At 40.6% G+C, this 22,162-nt stretch overlaps 3 protein-coding genes across 4 annotated transcripts; 1 reads left to right on the plus strand and 2 right to left on the minus strand.

Annotated features, from left to right (window-relative positions):
* Positions 1 to 1,082: 1,082 nt before the first annotated feature.
* On the minus strand, positions 1,083 to 9,023 carry LOC119722983 (putative methyltransferase DDB_G0268948). The gene is made up of 6 exons (XM_038193421.1): positions 8,873 to 9,023; positions 5,467 to 5,627; positions 4,787 to 5,003; positions 4,009 to 4,103; positions 2,272 to 2,406; positions 1,083 to 1,435 (listed from the first exon to the last, which is right to left on the minus strand). Exons 1-6 carry the CDS (start codon positions 8,987 to 8,989, stop codon positions 1,321 to 1,323), a joined length of 840 nt encoding a protein of 279 aa, XP_038049349.1. The 5' UTR covers positions 8,990 to 9,023; the 3' UTR covers positions 1,083 to 1,320.
* A 45-nt stretch (positions 9,024 to 9,068) lies between these two features.
* LOC119722982 lies at positions 9,069 to 14,502 on the plus strand. 2 transcript variants are annotated; one of them, XM_038193419.1, is made up of 3 exons: positions 9,069 to 9,151; positions 10,304 to 10,537; positions 12,732 to 14,502. In XM_038193419.1, exons 2-3 carry the CDS (start codon positions 10,419 to 10,421, stop codon positions 14,458 to 14,460), a joined length of 1,848 nt encoding a protein of 615 aa, XP_038049347.1. In that variant the 5' UTR covers positions 9,069 to 9,151; positions 10,304 to 10,418; the 3' UTR covers positions 14,461 to 14,502. The 2 variants fall into 2 exon arrangements, with proteins under 2 accessions (XP_038049347.1, XP_038049348.1); XM_038193420.1 differs by lacking the exon at positions 9,069 to 9,151 and adding an exon at positions 9,158 to 9,275.
* A 5,491-nt stretch (positions 14,503 to 19,993) lies between these two features.
* Positions 19,994 to 21,837, minus strand: LOC119722984 (cytochrome P450 3A29-like). Its single transcript, XM_038193422.1, has one exon. It carries the CDS (start codon positions 21,647 to 21,649, stop codon positions 20,051 to 20,053), a length of 1,599 nt encoding a protein of 532 aa, XP_038049350.1. The 5' UTR covers positions 21,650 to 21,837; the 3' UTR covers positions 19,994 to 20,050.
* Positions 21,838 to 22,162: the final 325 nt, after the last annotated feature.

Below are 22,162 nucleotides of genomic sequence, written 5' to 3' on the forward strand. Positions count from 1 at the left end.
CTCTGACCTTACAATTCCCCAAAGTTGACAAACTGCTCCGTTTCATCTTAAGTGGGGTCAGGGAACCAGACTCCAAGAACATGATGTTTTTCTTGGTTTTTCCAGTGAGCATCTTCAAGCCCAAGTCATTTTAACAATATTTGCTATAACATTCTAATCTTCCAAATCCATTTACTAAAATTGCAGCAAGAGCAAATGTTGTACATTCCCTTTAACACCTTTGTCACATACATTTGAATGGGACTGAACTTGGGAAAGATGCAGGATTTTAGTGTTTGACTTTTGAGGACTTGCGTGTAATGCTACTTGGGAAAGAGGACATTACGTCAAGAAAACATTATCGTCCAGGCTTTTGAAAATTCCCCTTAAGACAGCGGATTTTCCAAGATGCCGGATGGATTCTTCTTGACTTTTCTCGACTCTTTTGCAGATACTTTTGTTGCTAAAGCACGTAAACATAAAACCAGTGCCTGCGGGCACTTCAATGATTCATTATCTTCCAAATGATACCATTTGAGGCGGATTTCACAGGGTATTTGATACCAGTCCTATCTTCAATTTGAGTAAAGATGTACTCATTAAATCGGTCGGTGGAATTCTTGGTACCTGCAAATGTGCCTATGCCCTTTTTAGTAACATTATTTGGTTCGGTGAAATTTAAAAGGGAATGTACATCATTGGCTTTTGCTGGAATTTTAAGAAATGAACTATTTGAGGGGTAAGTATGATAGATCCAATTTTGTTACACTGATATGTTTGAAATTTTGTGTTCGAAAATGCTGGAAAAACCAAGAAAACAAAAACGTTCAAAAAATCTGGTTCCCTGACTCCACTAAAGATAAAATGGATCAATTTATAGATGCCAGAATATTGTAAGGTAAGGGAACCAGTCTAGCTGCTCTGCACCCGTTAATGAACCTGTAACAAATAGCAAACAAAATCTGGACTGAAAAAAGGTAAATTTGGAGCAGTAGTTGAAAAATAGTTAGGTTTTTCCAACGGTGGTCGGCCGACCACCATTGGAAATATATACAAAAATACAATTTTCTTGAAGATGACTTCACACCTGGTGCCATAATTTTACAGGATGCTTTAGACTGTCATTTACCAACATCCTAGTAAGGAATTTCGTAAAAACTTGGTAGTTTTATTTTTCAATGTTTGCAAATGTTGTATTTTCCCTTTAAATCTGGAATATGCCAGCCTGAAACAAGTGTTTGCTTGAATGGAGCAGGCTTTCCAACTTGAGCCTACATGGACTCAATGCCTCCCTGAAACTCCAGGGCTCCTATTGCCAAGTTTGCCTGGCGGATCCGACGTTTAATTACCAGGCTGGTTTTCTGGTTTTCTTCCGAGCAGCAAGACAACTGGACAGCTGGTGGAAATCTGCGCATTTTCGAGTGGACAATCGGCTAAACCTAAAATCTCTATAAACCTGAAAAAAAGAAGAAAAAAAATCGACAAAGTCTAACGAAATCCAAATTTTAGTACATTAGGCCAAAAAAAAAAAAATCTCCGGTTTCTGGTATGTGCGCGCGTCGCCGTAGCCATGCGCATCGGCAAAATGAAAATGTTTTTTTTTCAATGAAAGATGATGTCTCAAAACCGCCAAACTCACTGGTTTGACTGGAATCCTGCTGCTGCACAATTTTAACGTGTTTTTAGATGAAGTTATGATCGAGAATAAGCTTTATGTGGCCTCTCTGGACTCCCATATATTTGCACTTCGTTTAGTCGGGCACCATTTGCAGTCATCAGCCGACATTTGAAGCAAAAAAAACAGGTAAAAAAAACAAAAAAACACTTTTTGGGCAAGCTCCATACCAGAAACCGGAGACTTATTTTTTTGGGCCTTATCCTTGCACATGAAATATATTATTTAAGACATATATATGGCATCGCAACTATACAAAGAACTGAAATCAAAAAATAAATCTCCTCAATAAGCTTCTTTTTTTTTATTATTTATCTTTACTTCAAGCTGCGCTCAGAAGTGTCTGGTTGATACAATACGGTCGTTTCACAATAGTGCGCCTCCAAGAGTTTGCAACGCGTTGGCCAATTACAATGCGCAAAATTGGTCGAGTAAGACGACCCAATGCGCATTTGAAAAAGGCCGACTGATTTTGCGCATTGTGATTGGCCAACGTGTTGCCAACTCTTGGAGGCGCACTATTGTGAATTGCCCGTATTAATACGTCACAAAGTTTGAGAAAGTCACAAAAAGACAAAAATATGCGTTTTATTTAAAGGCAGTACTTTGAGTCTTACCGATCCTGCATGGCTAAGACTGGGTCAGGGCCGGTAGGGTTCTTCACACGATAACCTTGATAACTGGACCAAGATCGGACGAAGTTCATGAATGACGCCAGTGTTGTGTCGTGCTTAATTTGAAGAGTGTCATCCCTGCCATATATACAAAAGAAAATGAGGGTATGAAGACAAGGCAATATCTGCCAAACTAAGAAAATTCCTTAGTGACAGTCAAATCGTTTGCAATTCTCTTTGCTTTTAAGTTCTGAGGGGGAAAAAAAAGACCTAGGCCTTGAAGAAAACATAGCCTGACAAAACACCTACTTAAAGGGAATATACATCATTTGCTTTTGCTGTAATTTTCAAAAATGGATGGAATTGGGGGGTTGGAAATATATAGCTAATAAAGTTACACCAACTTTTTTGAGGTTATGGGTTCGAAAATGCTATAAAAACCAAGAAAAACAATCATTTTCCTGTAGTCTGGTTCCCTGACTCCATATAAGAAGAAACAGATCAGTTTACATACATTGGTACAAGCTGGCTTGTACCCGTTCATAGGTGTGTAATCGCTTGCAAACAAGTGCGATGGTCAATTGGAGCCAGTATTTGAAAAAAAAAGCCATTTTTTTCCAACGCTGGTCGGCCGACCAGCGTTGGAAATTGATACAAAAATACCACTTTTCTTGAAAATGACAGTATACCAGGTGCCATGATTTTACAGGATGCTTTACACTGTCATTCACTAACAGTCCAGCAAGGTATTTCAAAATGATTTGGTAGTTTTATTTTTTGATGTTTGCAAATGTTGTATTTTCCCTTTAAACTTGCTCTCACGTGAAAGTTAACAAATTTATATATATTTAGGGTGGCATGGGTGGCTAGTGCATAAAGCGCTTGTGAGTAGAGTTGTTCATAGATTCTCTCCTTTGCCATAAGGTGTTTTTTTCGGGCTTTCCGGTTTCGATCTCTGCATGGCTGTGCAATTCAGCTTCTCAGCTGCGAGTAAGGATGATTAGCCCCCAAATATTATTATTCTAATTATTATCATTTTTCAAACAAAACACAATTTTTATGCCCAAGGGGCATACTGTTTCGGCCTTGTCCATTCGTGTGTATGTGTGGGTGTGTGCTGGAATTTACTACCTTACGGAGACATGAACAAAATAGGGAACAAAAGATTGTATACGTCTCCAGAAGAACATTTCTATAGATGAATACGTCTCCACAAGAATTTCACGAAATAGATATATGGATTTTACTCAAAAACTAGGAATTTCCAAGGTAGGTTGATCCGTCGCAAATGGAAGAGTTTTAGAAAAGGGATATTTAGTCCAAATTTCAGCCCAGGAAATTAATTCTGGTTAAAATAAGAGCATTTTGAAACTTCAATTTCAAACTCAAAAACTTTACTATACGAGAACAAAGAAATGTCTCCACAGGAATACAAATTCCAGAATGGGTGTGTGCATGTGTGTGCGCTCTTGTATGGCATTACGATTGAGGACAGATCCACATAAGGATAACAAAAGATCCTTTCAATTCCTCAAACGACAGTGCTTTTGTTCAAAACTGTCCTCGATCGTACGTTGACGTGCCTAGTCTTTAGGAAAGTGTTAAAGACAAGTACAGGGACAAAGGCTAGCACAAATGGTGATAGTAAGCCCGGAATACTGTGTTAGCACAGCCATCAAATTAGGCCTTGGTTCCTTTGCATCCCCGACAAACAAAAACAGATCCTCATGAATGACGTACCTGATTGTTTCTTCATATGGGATGTGGATATCTGCTAACATGTTTCGGACGTGTCGAATACGGTCGCTGCCGTACGGTGCTAAAAAGCTATCAAACTGTCAACAATAGAGATGGAAAAATATATGAATTTATAGTGAATTGAGACTGGAAGACTTGTCATGCTTGTGATGAATTCGGCTTCAAGTGGGGGTGCGCTAACTTTTTAAGGGGGCGTGTTTCTTTTTCTAACTTGGTCACTTTCTTTTTGACTGCGCCCTCTTAATCGATTAAATTTCAGTCTAAAATCTTGACCCCAGTATCAGTTGGATAGAATGAATTGTCACTGTTTGGGTAAAAAGAGAGGACAAATAAGATCACGGCAGACTAAATTTCACTCAGGGACGTCAATCGCTTCTCAAAAGTGGGATGGATGGGGGGGGGGGGACATACCTTGATCAGAACTGATGTGATCGAGCGCGAAGCGCGAAACCCTGTAATTGCGGCGTGGGGTTCGGGGCCCACTTAAGGGCCCCGAAAAAATTTGGATTCTACAAGGTAAATGCTCTATGGTGCTATCTGAGGCAATTTCTGACCACTTTAACCAATATTTTCTAAGCAAAAGATACATTGAAGTACATAATAGGGTAATAGGGCCCTGTAAATGAGACACGAGTTCAACAATCTTGGGGGGGGGGGGCATTTGATATTGTGTCCCCACCCTTCGAAAAGTGGGGGGGGGGGGGGGACATGTCCCCCGTCCCCCCAGGATTGACGCCCATTGCATTGGTAAACTCCTGACCTTCAAAACAACATCTTTCAGGAGTTGATTCTTGTTATCGTCACCTTCCACCCGGGGATACATATTGCAGGAGTAGATCGCCACGCAGCCACAAGGCTTCAGGACTCGATCCACCTCGCGAAAGAACGCATCGATATCAAACCAGTGCACTGCCTCCGCAACCGTGATCATGTCAGCCGAGCCATCGGGGACAGGAATACTCTCTCCGCTGCCAATTCTAACGTGAAAAAAATTAATAGTTTTGCATACTAACTGTAATAGGCTATATTTCTAACATACGAAAAAGCTGTCTCTTTAATTCACTCCACCATTTACAAACAGTAGAAATGAGTATATTTAAAGGTTCAAAAGATGGAATTTGCATCAGGTTGCTGAAAATTCAGTATTAGTTTACTCCATTTTGTAAAGAGGATTTTGGAGGATTTGGGAAGGCTAGCGTTCTAAAGATGTACTGTTTGTGCTTTTTTGGAGTTTCCTTTGCAGGAATACTGTACTCTCGTTTGAATGAGACTTAAAAAAAAAAAACAGCCCACGTTTTGTTTTCACAAGGTGTTTTGTTCTGTTTTTGGTGTTGGTTTTTTTTGTCGTGGACCTGTAGACATACAGTCGGTGAGCTGCATCCTCATTAAATTCTTGTGAATGTCACATCACCATTAAGCTCACACACATCATTTCCTCACCTAAATTCCACATTTGATGGATTTTCCACGGATTGCGCGGCTTTTATCTGCGCCTCACTCACATCCACACCGATGACCATTTCAAAGTGCGGAGCCAAAGGCCGCGTGTTCTGGCCTGATCCACATCCGACATCCACCGCAAGCAAGAAAGGCTTGGATTTCTGTATTCCAAATTTGAACAAGTGTTTTGATTTATTTCCTCAGAGGTTGGATTACAGGGGCGGCTCAAGGTTTCACTCGAGGTGATTTAAGCTTCTCCACTAGTATTACACGGGTGTCTCAAAGGGCTCCAGCCATGTATGTTTAAGTCATGGCTGGAGTGGAGTGTCATGGCCTAGTGGTTACTTATAAAGAGCACCGGACTCATGCTCTGGTGTTTCAGAGGCAACAGTGGCGTGGGTTCGAGCCCGGGGCCCCGGACACTTGTGCCCTTGCTTCGTCCTTCGGATGGGACGTTAAGCCGGAGGTCCTGTGTGTTGTATAAGGCCTAACGCACGTAAAAGAACCCAGTAACACTTATCGCTAAGAGAAGGGGTTTGCCCCGGTGTTTCTGGCCTCCTAGTTACACGTCCCTTGTGGAAGTCCTTAGGAGAAGAGTCAACCAAGTACCAAGTACCTACCATTAAGAGTCGGGGTACGGTACACGACCATTCTACAAATTTCAATACAGAAATTTTACAAAACTTCTGTATATTTCTCCAATTTCTCTCTTATTTCTGGGGAATGGCAGATCCTGGCAATATGCGGATAGTATTATATAATGGCATGCAAACATTGACTGTCTATGGCAGTGTTTACCAATGATGTATACTCCCAACAGCACAGTGTTTACATGTCTAACGTTTACCCATCATTCTGCTGCCTAAAATTTACAAATTTATAACCTAGGGCCTAGTACTAGTACTTAGGCCTACATGTAGAAATGTCCAGCTTTCTACTAGCTCACAACATGGGGAGATTCGCCAGGAAAGCTGGAACTACTAAACCATTAACATAATTTGGACATGGTCGGGCAACTATCAAAGTATCACCCAACTATGTCCAAAGTAAAAAAAAAAGGCGATTCGTAGAGTCCTAATTTAATACTCGGACTTACTTAGAATGCAGATGTTACCATGGTCAGGTGATGCATGGTCATGTTTTTTGGCCGATATTTTCCATTTCCGTTGAAATTAATTACAAGCAAATACTCACCTATCACAGCCTATAAATCCTTTATGGGGAAAACTGTGGCAACCTGACGCCACTGACACACGACTTCAGCGGTTGTCAATCGGTTGTGTACAAACAAAGCACAATGGAGTCAAGAAAATTTTCTAAGTATTTCCTAACAAAATTGGAAATGTTTCTCAGTCCTAGATTCATGTCTTATCATCATTTTTGCAATGACTGACCTTCATTGAGATGATATATGAAGGAAAAAAGTGGCGTCAAAAGCCGCCGTCAGGTTGCAACATTTTTTCCCTGCGCTGTAATTTAACATGGAAAAACTGCGCAGCAGGCTCATTCTTCGTTAAAGTGTTCAAGTTGGAACTAGGACTTTACAAAATATCAACTACAATGAATATATGAAATCTGCTCAAAATTGTAAAGTTTAATAGCTCCAGGACATGGAACAAAACAGTACTGATTTTTAACTAAACCATATTTTTTGATATAAATACTTGGAATTTAACCTTCTAAAATGTGTTTTAACAACCTACGGATACGCTACCACTATTTTATTTATAGACGAGTTGTCTTTCAAACAAAAACTGGGGAGGCTTAAGTCAATATGAATTTCGGAAATACACATTGTGGAAGACAGACTAAAAAATAGAGGGGTTTGAGTGACAGTATTTGACAGGTACATTGGAAAACATCCTGTTTTTTTCTAGATTGTGAAAACAAGGCACATAAATTGTCTGTCTCGATTTGCTATGCACATAATTTCAGTTGCTACATCTATCACTTTGCATGTTGCAATTTCGCATTTATTTGCCATAAACTAATAATTAGTCATTATCATTTCGATGAACAGGTAATTATACAAATATTTCCCATGAGATTGAGATAGTAAGATCCACAAGGCCAGGCTGCTTTGGTAACATCTGGAAATCAGATTTATAATTAAAACACCATACGGGATGACGCAGTAAGCAGCACTTACACAAAACTTTATAGCAGCTGCTGTAATCAATCTTATTATAATGTTATTGATAACGCCACGCGCTTCATACACAAAGTTGTTGTCAAAATATAAAAATGTGTACACCCTGTAAATGAACAAAGTCAGAACCCGACAATTAAAAAACAATCAATTAAAGTCGAGTTTGCATTGTTTCACACAGCAGAATGATCCCAATTTCGTCACTCTACGTTATAATGTGCATTTTATAAACACATGGAATAAAACAAAGGCGATTTTTAACAAATGTTTTTATTTTGGGGGAAAATAACTACTTGAAGTTAAGTCTTCTAAACGTCGTGTAACGATCTACCAGATACGTTACCGCAAGTCCACTTCAATAAATTCATGTCTTTAAATAAGATTCTGTAGATATTTTAAGTAGATGTGAATTTCATTGGTACACATTGTGACAGACGGACTGAAATAAAAGGTTTCGTTGATTCTGATAATCACGTTACCGAGCTGATCAGATACGTTACCATAGGCTGATCAGATACGTTACCATAATAAACTAAGATATTCTATGTAAACCAACAACGATGGTTTCATGTTATCAAGGTTTTGTGCAATTACAACCCCTCACTTCCTAAAATCTTTATCTACAGATTCTACAAGTTACATATTTTACCATTAAAAAAACATTGTATGATGCTACACTAAACTCTAAACTTTAAGAATATTCGACAGAAATTCAGCACAACATTACAATCCTTCTCGGCAAGCATGCGCTCTATGAATCACAATTAAATGTGTTAAGAAACTTTAAAACGTGTAGACAGTGTGGGAATCGATGACGTAGCCCATGTTTGTTGACGTCAGCATAACATTTGCATGATGAATTCATAATCAGTAACGTATCTGGTGTAACGTATCTGGCCCGCTCATGTTGAAATAGGCTTCCCTTGACAAACTGTGTGACCTTAACTACTTCTTCCGCCACTTGATCAGTCATCACCCAACACACTGTTGACTGGTATATGGTGTTTGCGACATGAAAAAAACGCAACAAATACCACCTTACCGTCACAATTTCTAAGATTTTCTTGATTTTTGTTACGTTCTTATTACATGGGTTTATGAAACAAAACTTAGTCTCGAAGAAAATTAATATAAATCATTATCGAACACACTCCATACTTCTTAGAAACACAAGCGACACAAAAATGGCACATTTGAACACTTTAGCGGAGAATGGCCCAGCATGCAATATGATTCGAGCCACAAACGTAAGCCTACCTTTTCACGGAGAAAGGCTATGCTTTTCTCGATGATATCTTTGGGCCAATCCGGCCGACCTAGGACGTAGACAGCGGCATGATCCTCCTTTTCGAACCGCCTGGTATCTGCCGACATTTTTTAACTGCCGACGCGATGTCCGATACTCGTGCAAAAGAGCGGGAAAGCTTGCTGCATGCCGCCTGCATGCTGCCTAGCTAGCCTAGCCCAGCGCCTGCGAGCTGCCATGGCACAGGGCGCCACCAAGCGTCCTTAGTGCGACAAATGTGATGGCGGATGGTGAGTGCTTTTTTGTAATTTTTACGAACTGTTGAACACGTAGGCCTAGTCGCGTAAACAATCCTTCAATACATGTTTAAACAAAATTTGTAATATGTATGGAGTCTTGAGTCTTCATTCAATGGTAGGCTTATTTAGTTACTGTTACTGGTGTTAGTGGACCTAAGGAAAGTCATAAATGGGGAAATAAGGGTGTCGGAAATAGACGTCGTTATGCCTTCATCATAATTCATATGTCACATGTACATGTATGTAGTCCGAGTAACTTGGACCCAACTTATCGCCTTTTTGAACATTCGGACATGGTCTGCCGGTAGTAGGGTCCAAGCTAATCTGTATATGCCGAGCAACACAATTTTGTTGCCCAACAAAAACATCAGATTTCACCCTCTAAATCTTAGTAAATGGCCTAGGCTACAATTTTTTTTATAAATGTGGCCAATTTACTGGACTAGGCCTACCTCCGTAAATAAAGGCCTTTTTCAGAATCAGATGTCTGTTTTTCATGAAATTTTCAGATTCGTTTGCACACGTTTGCGTATCAAAATTTCAACATGAAATTTCACGAAAATTAGGCATCTGAACAAGGCAGCACTACAAACTAAGCCTAAATGTGAAAATCAAAATTTGACAAAGTACGACATGTTTTTGTACATGGTGGAAGTGTGGCCTTTATTTACGGAGGGATGCATCGATTACGATAATGAGTAGACTGGATCTCGTTTGTAAGCACAAGTGCATTTGGAACGGTAAAGGGGAGTTGGGAACTAGCTTGAACTGGTTTCCGCCCATAAAAGCTGCCCTAGTTCCTGACTCCCTATTATCGTATGATGTATAGTTGTGTTTACAAACGTGATCCAGTCTACTCATTATCATAATCGATGCATCGTGCGCGCTCGGTAACAGAATCGCACTTGGGATACGGGGACCATCGAATGTACGCTGCTAAGCGAAGTATTTCCTAACTCGGTGTAGGTCAGCTTGACTACCTTTCCCGCGTCAAGCTGACCTACACCTCGGGAACAGTAATCCCCACTTCTTCCCCACAAACCATGCTGTATTTATTTATAATCCAATTTCGGAAAATCAAAGGGCTATGAGCTCAGATTTATGTCTTCTAATTTTTTCACTAAAATACTTTTTCCTCCACAGTTACAATACGTACAATTGAATAAAGGCTAGCTTTTTGCAAGAACCTGCGATTTCTGTGCCGTTTCAAGTTTGGAAGCTTCAAGTTAATCACGCTTGCCGTTCAGAGGAAGTTGCCATGGAGTTACTGTGGACCTCCCTAGCAACCATTGCATCATGGTTGACTCATATTCTCATCGAGTTCAGCCTCTTCCTAGCAGTCGATTCTGTTGTCAAGGCCTCTTTACACTCATTGAGGTGAGTACTGTTCTAATTTTGGAAAGTTTATTAGACCCTCCATCTGAAAATGGGCTAAACTCCTTTTTTTTTTTTGAAACAGAAGTCTAATGCAAATCCCCCCCCTCCTCCCCTCCCTCTCTGCCCCAGGTCTGATGACGGGATTTGTTCACGTTTTTCATGCCCCAGGGTGGGGATTTTGGTCAATCAAATTGCATTGCTACCATTGGCTTACAACATGGAACGGCAATCACTAGTGCACCCCACTGATGTCGGGGATTGTCACTTCAATTTTGCCCGAGGGGTGGGGATTTTGTCATTTCAAAAGTGACAATCCCCACGTCTTGGGTAGGGCAGCCCGGGGAAGGAGTGGGGGAAACAATTATTAGGCGCATGACTTATGGTTGGCCATTGAACACATGAATCTATAGTTACCTGTATCTGATAAAAAAATGGAATGTATTTGGTCTAATTTTGTATCATACATGAAAGTGCGCTCTAAAGTTCTAAGAAATCTGACAATTGGCATTTGAATGCCATAAAGTGATTGTGCTGTTTCATTTTGTCAGCATATTTCCGTGTCTTATTTCACCCTCCTTGAAAATTTTGCAACACAATTTTGCTGTTCTTTACAACTTGAAACTATACTGAAGGACAATTTTTTGTGGAGAAAGCTTACAGAGCCATGAGTGATTCTTGTTGCTGTGCTTTACTTTATCTATAATAATTTACAGTGAATTACTGGAAACGTTTTCCGTGATTTCGACCTAGTGTTGAAATAGTTTGATCATGTTTGTTGTACATTGTACACCTACCACCCATAAATATCTTCAGGGATTATATTTGGTGTGTTTGTTGCGTTATTTACTAGTCTGAACATTTGGGACTCTCAAAACTGTGTATAAGAGTCCCAAAACTTAAGGAATTGAAAACATGCAATGCAAGAAAATAGACTGGCACATGAAACAACCAGTCCAACAACCCTTCAGTACTGCACCAATCAAATGCCAAAAGAAGCATCTGACATGTCAGAAACTAGTCTCTACTTCTACGCATTACTCCATAGTCAGCCACCAGACTAATGACAAGGAATGAAGAGGTCAGTCTTTTCAAACAGGTGGGCCATGGTTGGACATGTACCAGTCTAGTCTTTAGCCTCATTTTGAAATCACTTGACTTCCCTCTCACGTGCAAAATATTGAAGAAAAGTCTCCTTTAAAAATTGAATTGGATAGTGTAAATACTGAGAACCTTTTCTTTGCCCAATGAAAATTTTTGAGAATTTGGCTGGCTAAACAGTGAGTAAAGTTGGCCTGATTTCATTTTGCATGTTTTTGAGCACTTAAGGCCCCAGTCTGATTATTTAGTAGACTCTACGGACAGAATTTGGACCGTCTGATCGGCCATCTTTGTGAAAATCCATTTTTCTATCATGAAGTGTATTCAGACAGCATGGTCACATCACATTTTTTCACGTTGGATAAATTGTCAAATGGTCAACCCAACTAACCCAGTCCTTCAAAATCAAACTCCTGGTTTTGCAGAATTTTTGATGGAATCACAGCTAGTACAGCCCAATTTCTATCCCATTTATGTGAAGAAATTCAGGAGGATTCAAGAAGGTTTGTTGCAAAACGTCCATGGCCCATGTTTTATAAAACAGAAAATTAGTGCTTAGCAAATATATATAAGTGCTATAACCAATTCCGCGCATTTTAAACTACACTGAACTTTGGCTGGTTAAGTGTTCTTACTAAGCAAATATTTCCTGTCAGCTGTGCTGAGCAAATTTTTATGCTGAGCGGATCCATGGAACGTGTCCCCAGGAATAAGGGTTAACCGCTGAACTGTTTTACATTTTGCAGAGAGGCCAGAGAGCGTCAATGGATGTGGTTATTGGAATCTGTAGCTCTGCTGCTTTTAGTCCTATTTATGACATTGTATGACCGTGTACCATACCTCCTCCTCCTCCTGACTGCTGTCACGATGTTCTTTGCGTTGGCCTATGACCGCCTCAGACATGATTCAGATGGAGGAACGCAGAACTCGGGACATCCGCACACGACAGTCAATCTGGTCAACTCCACTTTACACTTAAATGTCTCGTCCTAGTAATAGGCCGCCGTTGTTTGTGACCGACATCAGTGGCCGACCGACTGAAGTTCTTCAACTTACTGTTGTTACCGATGTGTGTTATTTCTCCACATTTTTGCAGAGAGCCCGAGGAGCGACGTAGGATGTGGTTACTGGAATCCCTGGTTTTGCTGTTTGTTGCAACGGTCATGAGCCAGTATACCCATGTGCCGTATGTCCTCTTCACCCTCGGATTCACTACCGTTCTCTCTGCCTTTCTGCACGATCGGGTCGAGTGGCAGAACTTCAAAGCGTCCCTTTCTGCTGCCTTGGAAAGTGAACCCGACTTAAACAACGGTATGTTGAGTACAATCGACGGCTCATGTCAGTCGGCAATGTATCAGGACACTGAGCATGATAGATTAAAAGGTCATGCACAAGAACAAATCCAAAACAAAAATCACAAACTTGCAACTGCCCCCATCAGATCCAGCACGGACAGTGTCTTTGACAAATGGAGGACTTACTTGAGGGCAACGTTTCAAAGACAACCTCCAATATGCCATCCGCCGGGCTTGCCCAACAAAGGAAAGAATCTCTGCTTCCTCAACACGGTGCTGCAGTGCTTGGCTCACGTACAGTCCCTCGGAGGTCTTGATGAAATCTTGTCGGAGATGAGCGACGGTCGCCTTGGGAGTGACTTTCTCAATTGCTACAGTGAGTTATTAGCCGATTGCACCATCAGAGAACACTACTCTGGCACCGTTCTTGACACCTTTCAGTTTCGGAGAGCGGCCTCTCAACTCTGCCCTGGCCTGATCGCAGACCCGGTAACAACTCCCAAACAGACCCAACAGGATGCAGCCGAGTTTCTGACGTGGCTGCTAACCACCCTTCATAACCTCCTGAGAAAAGGTCCCTCTGCAAGAATCTCCAATCGCATCCCGACTGACTCGGGATTAGGAAACTTCAGCGACAAGGAACAGCAGTCCCTAAAAGTCGAGTGCCAGACGTTGCTCCAGTCTGCTCAATCGATGTACGACGAAAGGTGTCTCAGAGCAGTTCAAGTTATGTCCGATTTGGATTGGAAGTGTCAAGAAAGCCGGGAAAGCTCTAGCGTTAGCGAGCTCTTCTCAGGTCAGATCCTTGAGTTGAGAGAGGACGGAAACCGGAACTGCGTATCCCTCGGCATTCAAGCTTTCAATGTGCTCCCAGTTCCCCTGTCCGGACCGCGTCAAGTCTCGGGTCTTGTCTACCTGCAAGACTGCATCAGTGACATGTGTGCTCTAACTGATATGATGCTGGATTCGCCTTCAACGAGTTACGCATCACCGCTTGCCGAACATGAATCTCGGGGAAGACGCATTGATGACGTTAAGATTGAGAGTGCCAAGCTCTTTAGACCTCCTGTCTCATCATCCACTCCCACAAAGCCTGAAGCGCGGACCTACACCTCCCTTAGTCCTCCAAGTGGATCCAGGGAGGTGCGATGCCAGACCTCCTTACGCTATCTACCCAAATGCCTCATCATCCAACTGAATCGATTCAACCAGTTTGGACGCAAGGCAAAGACGCCCGTGAACATCCCCCTCCGGGGTCTAAACCTCAGCCCAGCGCTATTTGACCAACAGGTCGCAGGGATGCCTGTACCCACAAACCAGAGATACATGTATGACCTGGCTGCGCTTTGCGTCCATGAAGGAGCTGAGAGTACTTGCTATGGTCACTACGTTGCCTTCTGTATGGCCAGTAACGGCCACTGGTATCGGATGGATGATGAGATAGTCAGTGAAGTGAATATGCTGTACGAGTGCAACTCTCCGTCTGTTAGAGAAAATGCTTATCTCTTGTTTTATGTTAGAAGAAATTAACCCACCAAGTGTGAAATATGCATTCATAAATACCTCAGACAGTTTAGCTATTCCTATTGGTCGAGAGCCCGTCACGTGGCCGTCTTAAACGGATGATAAAGACATGGCTAGCTGGTCTTAAACACTTTTTCAGTGTCACATAAAATGTGGACTCCTAAAAATCCAGTGCCTCTTACCGTTTTATTGGTTGAACATTCACAATCTTCACGTACATTGTAGGCATGCGCAACACTACCAGCGAGTCAGAATTTTATAGTTCTAAATTCAAAACGCAACGCCCCAGGTGCGTTCTGCGCGACATCGCGCAGAACATGCTACGTGCGCGTCAATCTCCATAAAAGGGTTGTTTACATCTTACTCGCCAGCTGAACACTCCATTATTTTGCTAGAGGGATGTTTAAAAAAGCATGAAGTAAACTTGTTGAACAAAATCAGGATTTTTTGAACAAATTATTTGATATTTTTTTACCGAAAAGGTATTTATGAATATGGGAATAAATATGTGCTCGGTTGGTATTTATCACTCTGTTTAAGACCGCTTAGAGTCTGGGTGCTGATAATTACCCTCCGGCTCGGGTAATTATCAGCACCCAGACTCTAAGCGGTATTAAACAGAATGATAAAAACCTCCGGAGCACACATTTATTTCCTTAGTAAAATCTTAAATCTTAAATTGGTTTTCTGATGGTATTCTTGACGGGAAAACAACATTTCCTTTTATTCCTTTAATCTCCCTAATTCCTATAACATCACTTTCATATTCCAACTTATCAGACTTTTTGAAGGTACATGAATTTACTCTTGAAATAGGAACAGAGAAAATGCATGTCTCCCTTATTGAGTGTACAAGTTGATAAGGCATTTGTACAGTCTCAGTGTGACATTGTCCCAAGACGGGAATCAAAAGACAAGAAAATGTACTAATAAGGTCAATAGTCTTAGCAAAATTCAAATTCAAAGTTCATTCCTGGGTCATTTTTCCCTCACAATATTTAAATATTGACCAACAAAATTAATATGGAGTGAACCACATAGGCCTAATATGCAATGATAATGTTTTTAATGGAAAATGCAGTTACACATGAATGACCAAGAAATCATAAAATTAAACACAGTTTGCCGAATTTTAAACTGGAATGTAAGAACAATGCTCAAATTTATTCATGTATTTTAGCAACATGTATTTTAGAAATTAATTTAGAAATGACTTTATAACATGTATTTCTAAAATCTAAATTACATTAATTTAGAAATTTAAGATTTTTTTAACTGCTTGCATCAAAATGAAATGTCATGTGAGTACATGTAATTGTGTAATAGATTTGTACACAACGTTGAATTTCAGACAGATTTTTTTTGCACTTTCAAGTAAATTGTCATGAAAAATGATTTGAGTACATATGTCGTGTTATAACGATATAAGTGTCCCTGATTTTAGTCCTACATACATGTATGTATATGTATACCTTAACATTGAGTCTCCAAAGAGTATTTTTTGAACTACATGTACATGTACATGTAAACTACAAAATTTGCACATATTGTGAAAAGTTCAGAAACCTAAATATTTTAAGACAATTTTACCAAAAGTAACTGTTTTAAAATGCACAGCTTTTAAAAGGATAGCTTTTTGTATTTGCTTTGAAATCTCAAGTTCACTTTAACATGTTTCTGGGGTCAACAAAAAGCGATAATTGATTGAAACTCTGAAGATGTTCAGGGGCTTTATCTTTCTGTACTACGCTTACAATGTTGAATGTTGAATATTTTTGCCGGTAGTAAAACAATGGCAATTTTTGTTATTGACGTAAATCCAAGTAGGATGACCAAAACTTCATGGTGGCTAGGGAGAGACTATTTTGTGTTTTGGCAAAATGAGACAGAAATGGGCACAGGCAGTAGTGGAGAAAAGGAAAAAAAAAAAGAAATAGTGGGGTTGATTTTGTTTTTCATCAGATTTATTGATATTTGTAATCTTTGATATGTCTACTACACATACTTTGAAGAAAAAGTATAAAAATCATGGAATAAAAGTGTTTTTAGGAAAAAATGAAAAGCCAAAGTGGAGGAAAAATGTAAAAAACCAAATGCATGTACATGTACATGTAGGGTGATTTTTTTTTCTTTCGAATTTCTGATTTATTCATATTTTTAATCTTTGATATGGCTACCACACATACGTTAAAGAGTTATAAATATTTGGAATAGAAGTGTTTTTAAGGAAATTGGCATCTTTCATTTTCAGGAATACAAAATTCAAAATATTTAAAGGCCTTTTTTCTCAGTATTTTACTTTAACTACGTGTGCTCAAACAGTATTGTAAGGAGAATTTCATCCTCTTTCCTCATACCCACAAACCCTCACTTCACCCTCTGCCCAGTTCTGTCTCATTTTGCCAGAACGCCTCAATATGTTGTACACTACATTCTATCAACAATTTATTTTGAATCTGCATCATGTCTATATGTAAAGAACATTTTTACTCACTGTATATATTTTAATGAGAATTTTTAGAACAATTGAAATTGTTCATTGTCCATGTACATGTATATTTGGGTTTCATTTTGAGTTTCTTATCTGTATAATAAATACTGAACTCTCTACAGTTGTTTTGAATTGTAAAAAAAAAACCTGTACATTTTTGTTTTAATCCATGATCTTGATCTTGTTGGTTTACACTTGTTTACACAAGGGTCAAGTCTGGCTAGCTACTGGTCAATCACAATTCGGTGGCAAGTCAATCACAAGTCAAATCAAAATTTGATCATAGGTACATACTTCTATGTGTAAGAAAAACTGTCCTACTTTGATCCTAAATAACTCTGGTGTTTACCAATGGAATTAAACCAAAATTTCAGATCATGTAAAGAAGGCATGACAAATTTTATGTAACGAGTTTCATCAGCTTTGTGCAAGAGGGTGAGATTTAAATGCCATACGAAAAAAAATATTCACTTTCAGAATGTTGATACAGCACTGATGACGGTGGTGGAACTGGAAGGCGCGCGCTGCGGCTGAAAGCTTCTGAAGGAATGCAGGATCACCCCTGATGTCATCGCACACCTCCTCAATCGTGTGTTGAGCCACATGATCGAGGAGGTGTGCATCAGGGGTGATCCTGCATTCCTTCAGAATCTTTTGGCTGCAACACATGCCTTCCACCACCATCTCCAGCGCTGTAACGACATTGGAGGACGCCAAGGCGAAAGTGGCAGATTCTGAAAGTGAGTATTTTTTCATATGGCGTTTAAATCTGACGGTCTTGCCCAAAGCTGATGAAACTCGCTCCATAAAATTCGCCACTTGTTTACATGATCTGAAATTTTGGTTTAGTTCCATTGGTAAACAACAGTTATTTAGGATCAAATATAAGACATGTTTTTTTAACACGTAGTGCATTGTAGTCAATATCTAGTCCATTGGTAGGCAAACCACAAATCAGGTCAAAGGTAACAATGAGAAAGGAACAATTTCTTTGTGTGCACAGTTCATTTGTATTAACGTTGACTTGAGACAGAATGAACCCTAACCCTTCAAACTTCAACTGCACGTTTTGTTGGAATCTGTTGGAGTGAGTACTGCACTAGTAAACTGATTATGCTTTACATGGGGTCAGGCATACCACCATAATCAGAGTCCAATAGTTTGGGTGTAGAGTTTACCATGTTAAATTTTGCAAGAGTGAGGAAGGTTCCTAGTAAATCACTTAAAGGGGTTCTTGGCTTTTGATGACTTGTTTGCAACTCTGCTGTTTTATAAGTATATGACATCATGTGTTATGTTCCAAAAAATGACTCAATATTCAGCTTTCTTGAAAGACTTTAATTTATCCTGTGAAAAAAGACTCCAGTTCATGTCAACTGACATACATTCGACCATCATAACCTACATGTAGGTAGATGTACATTATACAAATATTGAGTGGCTTTAAATTGTGAAATGGGAGGAATATTATCACAAGGTAAAATCTGGACTTTTCCTTCACCTTGTGAACTGGAAAAGTCCAGATTTTACCGAGCGATAATATTCCTCCCATTTCACAATTTAAAGCCACTCAATATTTGTTTTATATATCTGACATATAGATCCTTGTCTTTGATATATTTGATGTTTTATTTCAATACAAAATGGGTGGAAAATGTGTTTTTCTCTTCCAAACCACCCCTTCATGAAAATGTTTGAACCCAACTCTGTAGCACTGGCTCTTTGGAACAATACACGCAACGCTGAACGTGCACACCAGCATGCATTTGCACACAAATACCGCATCATGGAATAAGCATCGATCCTACATGTAACTGTTCAATAATATTTCCCATACCCCATGGGCGAATGGGACTTTTTGAGCCCTGGCGTGAATGGGAGTAATAACGAATGTCATGTGATGTGAGTTCCACCAATCAAATGACGAGGATCTGTATGTCGGTTATATAATGTTGTGTCACTGCACAGGCCGATTAAAGGCAAGGGATCATTTGCATTGTATTCCTTTTGTTCGTTTCCAATAGTAACACCACACAAAATCCAAGGAAGAATGTTCAAAACCTAAACCTGTTGAAGTTTCAGCTCGGTGGATACATGTATAACACTTTTCGAGAAAACAGTGAGAAACCACACAGCCTTTTCATCACGAAACAAGATTTCGTCCATATCACCCTGTATTTCCAAAAATCAGTCAACTGACTGATATTTGGAAATTGCCTACATTTCTTGATTTCTTCTAATTGGCGGCAAGCCAGAAGGAATAATTTCATGGGGTGTTAAGTACCAGTATATATCCCAATAAGCTTCTTGATAATAATTCAGTACATGTAGATTGCTTTTCAACTTTTGGGATAAAATGCAAATGATAATAATAATAATCTAATATAGCGCCAAATCCTTCAAAATGACGTTCAAGGCGCTTACCAATCATTAAAAAAACCCATTAATTAAAAAACATGAAAACCTTTAAAAATTACATATTGTTACAATAATATTAATAATAATATCTAAGATCTCAGCCATCGATTGACAAAATTTTTTGAAACTCGGTACATGCATAGAGCAACTATTCATGAACATACCCAAGAAATGTCATGACTATATAGGGCAAAATATGGTTTTGGAATTATGGCTGATTAATTATTCATATACTGTACAAATGGTAATTCTGCACTGTGTACACGACGTATATGGGAAAATTCAGTTTTTATGGTGCATGGTGCCGGAAAATTTTCCGCTGCGCAGCAACCCGTTGTCCGATTTTTAGTTTTTGGTATCAAAAGATGCGCAAGGCTCGAGGCTAAAAAGTTCATAACAGCTCGGGTCGCGAAAATTTTTTTTTAAAGGCTATCGCGGAAAAAGTTGAGGGGGGGGGGGCGATTCCACACCCCCCCCCCCCCCGGCCCTTTTAGGGCTAATTTACATGAATTCATAAGCTATCGGTGAGGTTCCAGCCGTGATACTTAAGAAAATGTTAAATCTGTTTGACCAAATAGATGGTGACTTAACTTGGAAATTACGTGGTAAATGTTATCATATCATGTTAGAACTCCGGTTCTAACGTGATCTTCCAATGCTGAGCGTCCAGCCCTCTTGGCAAGGTCCTTAGAATCGAGGAACAGCCGACAGTTTGAAACCGTTGGCTGGATTCAGGGATGCAAACTTGCCGAGAATTAGAACTGGCGGTATCTCGGTCTCTGCACAAGTCTCCAGGCGGAAGTTTTGCAGCATCCGAACCAATCCCATTTTAGTCTGCAGCAGTGCGAAGCGCATTCCAACGCAGCTGCGAGGGCCAACTCCAAATGGAATCCAAGCGCATGGATGGCGGTTCTCGCGTTGCTCTGGTGTGAACCTGTCGGGGTCGAACTTGTCCGGGTTCTCCCACAGCTCCGGATCATGATGGATCTGCCAGACTGACATGAAGACCTCTATGCCTTCGGGAATGGTGTACCCTTGATACTGGTAGTCCTGGTTGGCCTCACGGGAAGTGAGGATGGCGGGAGGATACACTCGGAGCGTCTCCATTATGACCTGGTCCAGATAGGTCATCTTGGTGATACTCTCATAGGTGAGGTCGTCGCGTCCGGGGGCCAGGGTGTCAATCTCGTTCACCAACTTGTCCTGAACTTCCGGGTTGGTTGCCAGGAGATAGGAGGCGAAGCCCAGCGTGTTGCTGGAGGTCTCGTAGCCGACGAGGAAGAAGGTCAATGATTGTGATTTGAGTTCATCCATCGTCAGGGATTTCTTGCTCATGTGCTTGCGGTGCTCCTCTTCCAACTTCTCTTCCTCGGTCGCCTGTTCCTTGTCTTCAGCCGTCAGGTCGGATTTCTTGTGGGCGTCTAGCATAAGCTGCAGGAAATCCAATCTCCGCTCCGCTCCACTCCTCCGAAGTTCCACTGCCTGGTCCATGATGTTCTCAAAGAAATTCATAGTTGACGGTCTGAAGGTAGTCGCACCGAAATAGTTCAGCACAGGAGCCAGGAATGGTAAAAACACCGAAACGAAGATCGTGAAGTTGAATCTAAACTTGAAAATATCTTTGGCATTGAAGAGAAAGGGGTCGTTTTCAGTTTCCTGCGAGTTCAGAGTCAGACCGAAAGCGCAGTTGCCGATAGCATCAATCAGATATCCACCATAGATATCTTTCATTTGTAAACTCTTGCCTTCTTCGTGGTGCTTGGCAACTTTCCTGATCATAGGATCGAGGCAGTCATTGATGAGTGGCGCCATCAGCTTCATCTTGGAGCCGCTGAATGTTGGACTGAGGATTCCACGTACGTCCTTCCAATGGTCATCTCTCAGGAAAGTCAGTGACTTGTCAAATGGCTTGTTGTCAATCAGCTGCTTTTTCCGATTGGTGAAACTGGCGTGATCTTTGATGCACATCAATCGGACCAAATCGACATCTGCAGTCACTAGTCCAGGGCGCCAGCCCATATAAAAACCAAACATTTTTCCGTAGCGGGCAAAGTGCTTCTCGTGGTAGCCTTGTATTCCATCTTTGCTGCAAAAGAAGTCCAGGGTGTTACCGATAAACGGTTTCCCGCTTCCCCCGGGAATACCCAATCTTGCCAGATAATGATGTCTCCAGTAATCGTAGACAAATAGGAGAACACAGGCTGTGATGATCAGAAGCCATGTTGATGTGCTAAATAGTGGCGGTTGCCAACCCTTGGCATGTGTGGCCGAGTCTGCCGCATCCATGTTTAATAACAATTATCCTATTGGCCTTTTCAGTACCACTCACAGATATTATGCCCCTTTCCTCACAACTGAAACACCCCATGCAAAAAGTACCAGAAACCGTTTTGAATAATAATCAACTGCACAACTTTCCATATCAATCAGTTTATACAATTGTCAAGGCAAAGTACCACAGTGCATTTATCCGCATACAATTATGAGGCTGCACTTTAAGGAAGGAAGGAAGGAAGGACGTATTTTGGCCCCCTGGTATTGGATTGTGTGCGTGTGTGCGCTGGCCTGAATCAAACTGTTTGTGTGGCCTACAGGAATGTTTGCAAAATGCCTTTCAAATGAAGCGTGTTAGAAAAATCGGCTCACGGCCAGGCATTATAGGTCTTCGCTCAGTCGGCCGTGAACAATTATATTCTACCCCTGGACCAACAAAGGCAGACGCGCAGTGAAATGCCACACAGTTGTAAAAAATGAACAGTTGTGTGTTGATCAGTTTATTGTACATGTACATGTACATGT

This window comes from Patiria miniata, unplaced genomic scaffold, assembly GCF_015706575.1.
Source record: "Patiria miniata isolate m_02_andy unplaced genomic scaffold, ASM1570657v1 HiC_scaffold_16, whole genome shotgun sequence".
In the NCBI taxonomy this organism is placed as follows: Eukaryota; Metazoa; Echinodermata; class Asteroidea; order Valvatida; family Asterinidae; genus Patiria; species Patiria miniata.

What these genes read in the sequence shown, in the direction of transcription:
- LOC119722983 (XM_038193421.1), bottom strand. Translation starts at nt 8,989, where the DNA reads ATGTCGGCAGATACCAGGCGGTTCGAAAAGGAGGATCATGCCGCTGTC. An exon ending in TAGCCTTTCTCCGTGAAAAG is followed by an intron (nt 5,628 to 8,872) that starts GTAGGCTTACGT and finishes TTTGGAATACAG; the next exon opens with AAATCCAAGCCTTTCTTGCT. An exon ending in GTCTTAGCCATGCAGGATCG is followed by an intron (nt 1,436 to 2,271) that starts GTAAGACTCAAA and finishes TCTTTTTTTCAG; the next exon opens with GTTTATAGAGATTTTAGGTT.
- LOC119722982 (XM_038193419.1), top strand. Translation starts at nt 10,419, where the DNA reads ATGGAGTTACTGTGGACCTCCCTAGCAACCATTGCATCATGGTTGACT. An exon ending in GCCTCTTTACACTCATTGAG is followed by an intron (nt 10,538 to 12,731) that starts GTGAGTACTGTT and finishes ACATTTTTGCAG; the next exon opens with AGAGCCCGAGGAGCGACGTA.
- LOC119722984 (XM_038193422.1), bottom strand. Translation starts at nt 21,649, where the DNA reads ATGGATGCGGCAGACTCGGCCACACATGCCAAGGGTTGGCAACCGCCA.